General features: G+C 30.3%; 1 protein-coding gene across 1 annotated transcript in view; it reads left to right on the top strand.

The window, feature by feature from the left end:
• The window catches only part of LOC148281241 (neurotrimin-like), a gene marked incomplete at its 3' end in the record, with an annotated part of 85,998 nt that overhangs the window by 54,784 nt on the left and 19,072 nt on the right, over positions 1-12,142 (top strand). The window contains exon 3 of the mRNA XM_088226991.1: positions 9,245-9,378. Within this exon, the coding sequence (XP_088083117.1) occupies positions 9,245-9,378 (134 nt within the window). The remainder of the gene's footprint in view (positions 1-9,244; positions 9,379-12,142) is intronic.

The following is a 12,142-nucleotide window of genomic DNA, read 5'->3' as shown; positions in this document are numbered from 1 at the left end:
TACATGAAAGATCTTCAAATGAAAAAAAAAAGAACTGAAGAAATATCTTATAAATACTTTATAGTGCCTGTTAATAAACAAATTTGTAAAATATAAATAAAACAATGTAAAATAAGCCTGTCATTGAAAAAAATGTATCCCACAGAAAAGTCTTTAAACTTAGTGGGTAACAAATTGTAATATGTATATTAAATTATTAAATAAACACTGCTCTGCATCACTGAAACTGGAGCTAAAAACTCCTCGTTTATTACATCAGTGGCTAATTTATGAATTCATTTATGGGCCCTAGTTGATTTTTATTTATTTATTTTATTTATTAATTATTTACATACATTTCAGTATTATTATTTTTTAAAACATTTTAAATTTAATTTACTTTTTACAGGACTCACCAAGCCAATTAATGTGGCATGTCGGTAAAGATCCTTTACATGAAAACATACGATAACTCTACATACCTGTACAATAATTATTACTACTAACTTACATATAAAGAGCGAAAAAAAAACATTTAATTTATGTTTTCAAACAATATTTAGAAAAATGCAAAATAAAAGCAAAAAATAAGTATAAAACATCGCAATTATAAGATAAAAAATAAAAACAAAACCGGAATACCAAAATTAAAAACAGAAGTATTTACAAAATTAATAGGCACAAAACCTTTTTTAAAAATTCATTATTTCTTTACATATACATATATATATATATCTATATATTTATCTTTATCTTTATCTATATCTATATTTTTATCTTTATCTATATCCATATCTTTATCCATATCTATATCTATACCAGTACATGCACACAAACAAATCCATACACACATATAAACATACACATACAAATACATGTTCATTTATAAATATCCATGTTAATATTACATATTTATATTCCTGCCTTATTTATATCTATATTAACAAATATTCAATTTCATTAATATATAAACTCCTGATTTGCCCTTGTCAGTTTTGGTAGTGCCATTTCTAAGATTGTTTGGTAACAAATTGAACACAACTGAAACCACATATTTTATAATTTTTTTCCCATATTTGTTGCTTGACCTTCATTTTGTGTGAATCTTGTATAATAACCATGTTCTAATATATTTTTGAATGTGTCTCTTTTTCCTTGTTCCAAAATAATACAGAGCCACAGAATGCCGCGAACCGGCAGCGCCTTAATAGATTTTAATAGTACACATTTGTTACTTCTTATTTTGTAAATATCATTAGAGACTATTTTTTTAACGATGGAATACTTTATACTTTCTATCATTTGTATGTTTGTGATTGTTGAATGACTCCATGCATTGATACCAATTTTTATTAAAGCCTCTACCAAGGAAAAATAAAATGAATTTAATTTTTTTCTTTGTTTAAAGAATTTTTTTAGTTGCTGTAGATAAAAGTGGCCATAAACTAACTTTAATATTTTATTTACCTATCTTTATGGTCAGTTTATATCATTTTCATAATTTAACATATTTTATATTTTATGTAGGCTTTATAGATTTTTTTCCGTTTTTATAAGAAAGTTTTTTATATAAAAAAAAGCCACGAAAATGTTAGTATTTTGGTAATAAAATTACTGATATGAATGTTCTATATTAATTTTCTATCTATTGTTAGTCCTTAGTATTAAACATGTTCAATTTCAATTAATCGTTCATCGTTTATGTAAGCATCTATTTGAAGGCATTTTTTTCTAAATTCAAGATGTATACTATTTAGTAATATTGTATATAAGAGTGTTTAAGTTTGTTTATTTGGTCGATACGAATATGTCTTTACTTGAGAAATTTCGGTGTCGGTAACTTGTGCGTTTCTGTTGTCCATATTATTTCTACTCATAAGAAATACGCTCTGAACTCTGAGGAATTATCATCGAGCCATATATTTGACATGAAGTCAAACAGCAGCCGATCGGCAGCGAGTAGAAGAGGCTATTGTTTAAATCCATTATTATTTCACAAAAATTAGTTTCCATTTTAAAGATTAAGGGAGATACCACAATCCTCTGTTCCAACAAGTTTCTTTATTAAAAAATTTCATTCTTGCATGTTTCATTCTTATTAATTAAAATAAATATTTGTTTGGTCCATTTTTTTTATTATTGTATGAGTACTTACGTTTTTGTTTTTTTGATATTTGAAACTTTTAAGAAATTTTTTGTTTTCCACATTATTAAATATTAGAGGATTTTTTTTTCAAATTATTAATTTCACAAATGGTATATTTTTTTTTATTATTTAAATATCTAGTTTTAAACATCTAGTACATGCTATAACTGTAACTCTCTAAATAAAAAAAGACTAACTCTTGTGCTTGGAGAGTGACTTCAATGCTAAAGCTGTTTATTTATTAGAGTTTATATAATTTTCAATAAACGAGTACATGAGAAAAAACAAAAACCTAGGATATATAAATAAAAACAAAAAATAATAATACATTCATACTAATTAAAATTGATTGTAGTTTTTACAATTGTTCAAAAAATTTCTTTAACTCTCCCTTTCCGGTAATGTGTAGCCAGTATACATTGGAAGTAATAAATTTTATTTCTCCATGAACATATTAAATACTGGGTAAAGATTTTTAATATTCCTTTATTATACATTTACTATAATAATATTTGTTATCATGTATTAATAAATAATAAATATTTATTGGGCACATAAAATTATTTATTAAGAAATCGGAGATACATCACCTTTACAAAAAAAAAAACTCAGCGATATGTCGCATTATTGCGACCATTTACGACTGTCTCAAACACTCAGCCGTCTCACTAGCGATAGGGACAATCTATTGAAATCATGTATTATTAAATAATAAATATTTATTGGGCACAAAAAAACATTTATTAAGAAATCACCCATACAATATAAAAGCTTAGCCATGCGTCGCATTGTCGCGACCATTTAGAAAAAGAGTACCGTATAAACGATTGTCTCAAACACTCATTATAACACTGTGAGACGTACACTCATCTCACTAGCGATAGGGACAATCATGTGACGCAGGACAGCCTGTACCACTGGCCATAAAACGCCAGTTGCTCTTAGTCGCTCTCGAAGTTTCGCTTAGAGCGGTCCGTTTGTTCACGATGTGAGCGATAGCAAATGTTTTTTTCATGTTTAGCAATTACAATTCAAATATTTCACTTTTGGCAATAAATGTTTCATTTTTCAGATTGTAAATCGCTAATTTTTGTATTTGTATCAACTACAAAGTACCAAGCACCAGAATTTTTGGATTTTTTTAGCACAGTAAAGGAAGAGTTAGAGTAATTTATATTCATAAAAATAAATATTTGCGTTTTTAAAATCTATTTAAATATATGTGCTTAGTTAAAAAATTGATTTTTTTCAACTAATCATTCATACTTGTACTTAATATTGGGAATTTAGTTATAGTAGAGTGGATATGGGACTTGCGGTCTCTTACTACGATTATAATGCTATTATTTTATACTATCAAACCAATCACGGAGTACACGGAGAGGATAAAATGCCACATAGGTCTTACCATAAATTCTAAAATGTCACAACTCCCTAAAGGATGAAGTACAGTCCTTGCCTACAAATATTTTGACAAACTTAAAATGTAGTTGATTAAACTATCAGGTCTAAGAAATATAAAAGTAAATATTTTTATTGGCGTTGCCTATTATGTAAGTGATAAAATTTAATCAGATAAATCTCTCCCGCATCAATAAACGTTTTGGCTCTTTTCATCATTACCATCATTCCTTTTCCGCACATAATGGTGCATAGGACACTCCATTGGTACATCAACCGCAAGGTATCTAGTTTTTTTTTTACATGAAGGTAAGGAGATTAGTCTTACACTTCAGGTACCAGTCTAAGGACTTTAAAATATTCTAGTGTAAAAACACAGAGGACCGTTAACAGTTGTACCGCTCATTTTTGCTCCCATTCTTAAATCTTTCAGTTCTTTCATACATTTATCGATGTATATGTTGAACAACCATGGTGACATTATACATCCCTGTTTGACTCCTTTTGGAATATTAAACCACGATGTGAATGACCCATTCACCTTCACACATGCTGTGCTGTCCTTATACAGTGACGCAATAGCCCTTGTCAGGTTACCATTTACTCCATACTCTGATAAAACCTTTCACAATTTCTCTCTATCAACTCTATCAAATGCCTTTTGCAGATCGACAAATGCGCAGAAAAGTTTCTGGTGGAAACTTTTCTATCATATTTCGCAGAGCAAATATTTGATCCATACATCCTCTTCCGTTCATAAATCCACTTTGTTTATCCCAAACTCTATCTTTAGTGCCTTTTCTTACTCTCTCAATCAGTATTCTGCCATAAATCTTTCCAAAAGCGCTCAAAAGGCTGATAGCTCTATAGTTTCCGCAGTCCAGCCTAGAGCCTTTTCCCTTGTATAGAGGCATAACAACAGCTCTCCTCCAATCAGGGGGAGTGTATTTCTCCTCTAAATATAAGTTAAAGAGCTTATGTAGCCATACAAAAATTATTTCTCCACCCGCCTTTATAAACTCTGTGGCAATGTTATCATAACCTTGCACTTTCCCATTCTTCATATACTTAGCAGCATTTTTAATTTCTTCCATACTTATCTCTTTTGCATTGTCATCTGCATTTATGTTTACTTGAGAAGGTGGTGCGCTGGCTATATTTCCTGTGTGCGTTTCGTACACCTCCTCAAAATATTCCTTCCATCTCGTTTTAATTCCACTATCATTCGTCACCATGTTTCCATCGTCTCCTATTACTGTTGTCATACATCCACTATCCTTACTTTTTTGGGAATTTTCAACTGCTTTCCAGAATATTTTTATATTTTCTTGGAAACTTTTTGTCATTTTTATTCCCTCACTTTCTTTCAGTATTTTTTTTCTTTCACGCACACCTTGTTTTACTCTTTTCTTACATTCAATATATACACTTTTTAATGCGGCATACTTACTGGTATCTGTTTGACTGACTGTTAACAAGTTCAACCATGCTTTCTTCTTTGTATGTATGATAGGTGCACAAATGTCGAGATCCGTGAAGTGTGTAAGGCTGAGACATGCATTATTGACAGAATCAAGAAAGGGGTGCTGCGTTGGTTTGGACATGTAGAGCGAATGGACAGCAAAAAACGGCTAAAAGGATCTACGATGCAAATGTTGATAGATGCAGAAAACGAGGAAGACCGAGAAAGACATGGCACGATCAAGTCCATCAAATACTTGAAGATGGACATGTCAAAAGTAGGAATAATCGACGTGCGTGCATGAGAAGATGTCTGAATGTAAAGGAAGCGAGGTCTGTGTGCCAAGATAGAGTGTTATGGCGTTCTATCCTCTCTGCCTACCCCTACGGGGAAACAGCGTTTTTTTGTCAAACAGACCATTTTTAACCAAAATTATTTTAGTGTACAGGAGTTCTGAGAAAGCTTTTTCATAAAATTCAAAATTAAAAAGAATATTTTTTCAATTGTTTTGGGGGTTTTTTTAACGAATTTGTCTTACGTTGTGGTCATTTTTTATGCTTATTTTATATTAAAAAAATCTAATTTATATTTCTGCTGATTTGTTTTTTGGTCTGTTGGACAAAAACGAACTGAAGAAACGATTGGTAATTTGTTTTAAGTAAGTAAAAAAAATATCTCAATAGCTAACTAACATGCACTCCCATCAAGTATATAGTAGGATATTCAATATTTTTTATTTTAAACATTTTCAGTACCTGCATATTTTTGTAAACTTGTCCAATCGCCGTGTAAAACACCCTGTTGACAATCACCTTTACCAACCCTTAGATGTTAACGTATAATAAATAGTGTCATAATACCTAGGCGTGGGTGGTAAGTGGTACATTGTTAAGCGGAGGTTACAGGTAGTAAGTGGGAGTAATAGCTAGAAGGGGGGAGGCAATAGTAAGTAACTCGGTGAGTAAGGACCCCCTTGGAGTGGAAAGCTGACACGGTGTCACTTGCATTGCCAGCGTGGGCGGAAGTTAGTTGCCATACTCGAGCCTGCCAGATTTTAACGGTATATTTAAATTGAAACCAGAAGCTGTCTTAAATTTTTAAACTAAAACATACTTAATATTCCACCTAAAAAATAATTCTACATATAATAATACATATATGCTTTTATTGTAAAACAAAACCTTTTAAAATAAGAATAACTATTTTATAGTCAATGTTAAAACAAAAACACTTTATACAATTATATTTCAAGCGCTTACCTCTTTCAAATAGAGTCCTGTCATTTACATGGCCTTTGACTTGTCATTAGCTGTTTTAAGGGACCATTTTATACACTGTGTAACGTTCACCATTATGCTTATGTTTTAACATTCGGGTTCATTCAAATCTTACATCTGTTGATTTTATTGTAAAGTAAAATTGCCAAAACGTTTATTGATGTGGGTCAGATTTATCTAGCTGAATTATTATAACTAGGAACATAATATACGAGTATGTTGTATAAATAATGTAAATGAATGCCTAGACATGGGTTGTGCCTAGTAAAGTGTTTATATAGAAAATAACAATATCGTGTAAAATAAATAAATGAGAGGTCATAAGCCCTAGATTTTTATTATTTCTTCTCTATTTTAATTAACGATCTACCGTTATTAATTATTCTATAATTATAATTGAAAGAAAAACACTGTTTTAACCACTAAATATTTATTAAGACATATTTACACAAATAAATTTATAGTATGTAATATAATCTCTTTTACTTCAAATTTAATCATTAAATCACTTTATGTTTAACGACCTGGTATTTATTTAATTATAGACTGGTTTTGAAGTTAAATAAACTCCCCTATCAAGGTATGATTCGGTAATGAATAATATCCTATTTTATAATTATAACGATGTCTACTTAATAATGAATCTAATAAATATGGACATAATAAGGCACGGCTTTATGTCGCGTAGTATTTTGTTATTGTGGAGGTATAGTGTGAAGAGTGACAAGGGGTTGATATTTTTTATAATTATTACCAGTTTTCCTAAAATTAGACCACAGTGAATTAAGAGGTTATATTTTGTAATGTGCATCAACATAAAATAAAAAAAAGTGGTATTTAAATTACAACGCATTTAGGCACTTATAAAGCTTGTGACCTATCATGGCTGGTTTAAGTACTTTTAAAATCTAGTTGATGATTTTTATTTTTAATTTTAACCACGGGAATAAAGGTTTCCCCTCTTTTACTTCACAAAAATAAACGCATGGAAGAATCAAAGAAATACGGATGATCAAACATATTACACCGCGAGTAAAGTTACCACTTTAACTAGCCTATCAGATCATATCAGCTAAAAATACTAGGACTTTCACATTCTTTTCTCAAACACGTTTTTCATCTGTGTCGTAATATTTCTTATTCAAGTGTTCTTCGTATGTTTAACAAGCCTTTTTTAATGTCTTATCCAAGGAACACTCCGAATGCATGTGAAAACGTTCTAGTTCAAGAGTAATAATACGCCACTGGCTAATAGAGTCGCCCTTATGGACAAAAAATATTATCAACCACGAAGTTAACTACAATTTACAGCAATACAACGGGCCATAGGTACCAAGGGCCTCGATTATGATGGGAAGATAAGGACGTCATACTTCACCATGAATATATGGTTGAAGATAAATTTTCTCGAACGATTACGAAAATACACTACCGATCCCCCCCCCCCCCATCAAGTATTGAAATAAGTACATCGGTTTGTACCGACGGGTTTTAAACCCCTTGATAAGTTTATCTACATATTAAAAGTGACAAAAAAAATTCTACCGAGCCATTTTTTCTTTAATAACAATTTATATTTTAAGCAATTGTTCTGTGGTTGGCACTTTTTTTCTTAAAAGCCTATTTAAAATATGAGACAAAAATAAGACATTTTTGAAGTCGAATTAAATTTCTACAAAACTCTCAGTTTTGAAAACAAGCGGCTAGATGCAGTGGCTAGACTGGTTAGATGCTGGGATGCTGCTCTATTAACATACAAGAGCATTTAGCCATAAAATGTTATCATTGTTAAAAATACTTTTAGTTATTATATATTTTCCACCTGTTTTTACTATATTTCTGAGGTACGTCTCAAAAACCGGTCTTACAATCGCTTAGTAGATAAATACCGACAATCGTTAAGCGTACCGTCTTAGTAATTGTCAAAAGTCATGTGAAAATCATGTTTAAACGAGCATTTTTTGCTTGAATTGGGATTTATTGGAGTTTAAAATCGCTTTGAAGTAGTCGCTTTTCATCACAGAAGCCTATTTAAAATATATATGTGAACTATTTTAAATGTTTATGAAGTTAGAAACGCAGACTAAATTTTTGGGGTTATTGATTGGTTGATTTCATTCAAATGATGTCGAAATGACAAGTAGGTAGAACATACCGAGATAGATACAGATAGTATAGAAGTTAAGTATACCGTATCGATATGTACATGTGAAGATAGCGTTCATAATTGAAGTCCAGGTCGAAAATTGCAAGTGCAAACTGAAATCGTCCATTACACATTTGTTGTTAAACTAAAAACCTAAACTACTAAAACTAAAACCAAACCAAAAATTTGGAACGCTTTTGTTATATACAATAAAACCAAACAGCTTATTTTTAAGCGCTAGTGAATTATTACCCTGAGATTCTAGTGCTATATAAATTCCCTGGTAACAAATATACCGTTGGTGATACTACAATACCACGTAATTGTTTTTTTTTAAAGAAAATATTTTACTAGAATAAATACGATTTTTTTACTAGAATTAATATAAGGACTAAGGGCTGTTAGTTTTAAATGATTGCTAATTTCATTTTAAATAATGATAGTTTTTTTCATAATACTCCAGCAGGTTACTATTTTTGGTTGGTTAAAAACGTAAGAAATATATAAATAAAACGTCTTTAAAATTCCATTGCCAAAAAATTCAATTGATAGTTATGCGATATTGCATTATCACTGACGGTAGATGTATATGCAATAAATTTATTTAAATAAATAAAATGTGTAAGTGCCAGTCGGTGAACCGAGTAAAAATACAAATGTCGTTGGTATTAGTAGGTAGGTACACAAGATTTTTTTTTTTTTTGAAAAAGTTATGTCACGCACACAAAGGCCTAAAAGTTTATGAAAGATTTGAATGAAATTTACATTACGTACATATGTTTCGCTTTTGTTTTATTAAAACGGGAAGGTATTTAAACTTTCTTTTTTTTCAGCTCTCGGTTTCGAGCCGGACTTTCTGTACCCCCTGGAGAACGTCACCATCGCCCAAGGTCGTGACGCGACCTTCACCTGTGTGGTCAACAACCTCGGAGGTTACAGGGTGAGTGGCGACTCCGCCACCGCCAGGGTGTGTATCCTCTCGTCTTACTTTTGGTTGTCCCCGCCTGCCCTGCACCACTCGGTCTCTCTCTCTCTCACCCTCACTGTTAATGTCACTCTGTCTATCTCTGCCTCTGTCTCACTTCTTCTAGAACACACGCACTTGCATACCTTACTCTACCGGAGAGGTATAAATATTTCTGTCCGCGGGACATTTTATTATACAGCCTGCTGAAAAAGTACGTGACCAAAATTATTTTAACGATTTGTATCTTTACTTGTTACATTTGGATATGTAAAGATATTTTTTTATGAATCAGTTTTAACATTTTTAAAGTATTAAAAGAAATTATGGTAAAATCATAAAGATATGACTAAAACGAATTTTTTTGGCTCAATTCACCTGCAAAGTTATGTTGCCAAAAATATTGCACTATCTAAAAAATATATTTATGCGGTATGTATATATATGTTGTTGCATAATTAGCATTATTGTTCAATCAATGTAATAAATAAAAGTTTGAAGGTATTAAAAGACTCACTATTTGTACAAATAACATTACAAAATGGTAATAATATAATAAATATGTAAACTCCTATATTTCTATCACAAAAAAAAAGATAATTTCAATTTTTTTACACAATAAATATGAGTCTATTTTATACGATACTTTTATATTTTATTAAAAACTATTACTTTATTTACGCATTTAAAACTCGCATTTTGGAATTCACCTTTTTTTTTTTTTTGAAAAAGAAATATTTGCGTTCTTATGATTAACCCAAATATTTAATTTTGAGGGCCATTTTCAACGAGTTGTAAATAACTCACTATTAGAAAATGGGAATCAAGTTGGGGTAAAGTGGGATTCGAACCACAGACCTTTGGTCCGTGAGTCCGAGACACTAGCCACAGGACCACAACCCGATTCAAGTTTTTTCGATTCATCCTTAGTTTGTTTATATGCAGTGTAGATAAAATACGTATTATTTTAAACCTTTAAAATTACTGGAAGTAATGGTACATTATCAAAGTATAAAATAACACTTCAAATCAATCTTGCAAATGCTCCAGGGCATATAAATAATGGTACTATATATTTCAATTACTTTCAAAAATTTGTATTTAATGAATATTTAATTGATTAAAACTGCATTACTTTTTGAATGGCGCAAGAATGTTAAAAATTATTATTGAACTTTTTATGTAATAAAATAACAACATGCAGCAAATTAAAATCAACTTAAATGAAGAAAAATTTCAGTGTCATATAAATTAACGTGATTTTACAAAAGCTTAATGAAGAAAAGACAAGAAATATTTATATCCTCTGACACCTTTCTGCATCCACTCTTCTCTACTATTAGAGCACAAAGCACTTAGGGAAATGTCAACAGATATAATATCGCACTCTCATCTCATTACTTTTGCACAAGACTGTACAATTAGCCAGGAAATTGGGATTTATAAACGAAATACCAGTCTTTTTAGAATTTCATGTGAAAATGCATTACAAATGTAAAGTATTTTCTACTTTGATAATGAAGATTTTAATAATTCAAATAAATATTTTTTTTATTATCTGTCGTAAAGTTTTATTTTTGATGGTTTGAATCTCAAGTTGTTTATTGTACAGTTTTGTTTAAAGGAGCAGCACTACTCGTATAACTCTCAGCACTTGTGAATTTGTACGTCTCTTTTTGTGAAATAAGTCCGAAAGTTTCAGAGACAACTTACTGGCTATTTCACCCTATAAACTTCCTCACTATAAAACTCTCTCTTAAAATGCACTTTAGTGAAAGCTTCCATTGATTTCAAACTCTACCCTCTTTTGGTAATATCCAGTTTTTAACTGTCAAGAAGAAGAAAAAATAATTTTTCAAAATATTTTTCTAAAACTTTTAGATTAAGCATTTTATGGATTATTTTTATTACATTTTTCACAACTTTAATCGATCAGATATGAATAAACTTTTTTATTTATATTTCTTTTAATGGTGGATAATACTGGATAACTTTTGCACTGATTCTGAAATCAAATAAAAAAGCAACCCTGAATGAATAAAAATTTGTGATACCACTTGGACACCTGCTTGAAAATACCCACAAAACCTTAGACTAATGCATTTTTATAGCATAGCACATTTACCCCTTAAAATGAATTTACTCATCAAAATTTGAAAATCTGTTTTTCTAACCAATTTTTTTTTACCTATGAAACCAAAATTACGTAAGTACAAGCGAGAGAAACTTTTTGGTACTAAAAATTCCTAATCTCCTTTTTTTAAATGTTCAAAAAACTCCTTTATTTATTTTACGTCTTTCGACATTGGATCCGATGTTTTATGTTTTTCCTTTTCCGTATAATAAACCCCCTCCTTGCACGAAAATGCTACAAAACGCACCAAGTTGCACTTATTTTGCACCCCTGTAATATACTTACTAATACTTGAGCACCTGCACCTTATGCACACACTGGTTTGTGATGGTAATGGTATAACTAAAAATTTATCGTCTGCGAAGTGTAGAAAAAATATACTAAAAGAAATAAAATATTTCTTTACTAACAATGAATCATATTATTTAATGCAATTTTTTTTCTGCGACCTTATTATTTGAGGTTTAAAGGATTAAAATTAATGAAAAAATCTTAGCAAATACAAAAAAAAAAAAAACATTTTTTCAATGTCAGTAATATTTATACGATTTTACCTTTTGACTACGTCTAACCTGTTTTCACAACGTCAAAAAGTGAAAAAAAATTGCCAAAAATGTGTTCGAAATTATTTCT

The sequence above is a fragment of the Micrasema longulum genome, unplaced genomic scaffold (assembly GCF_059751315.1).
Source record: "Micrasema longulum isolate JH-2025_06_02 unplaced genomic scaffold, ASM5975131v1 h1tg000482l, whole genome shotgun sequence".
NCBI lineage: Eukaryota > Metazoa > Arthropoda > Insecta > Trichoptera > Brachycentridae > Micrasema > Micrasema longulum.
Note: the sequence above shows the minus strand (reverse complement) of the source record. Positions and strands in the feature narration are given on the sequence as shown.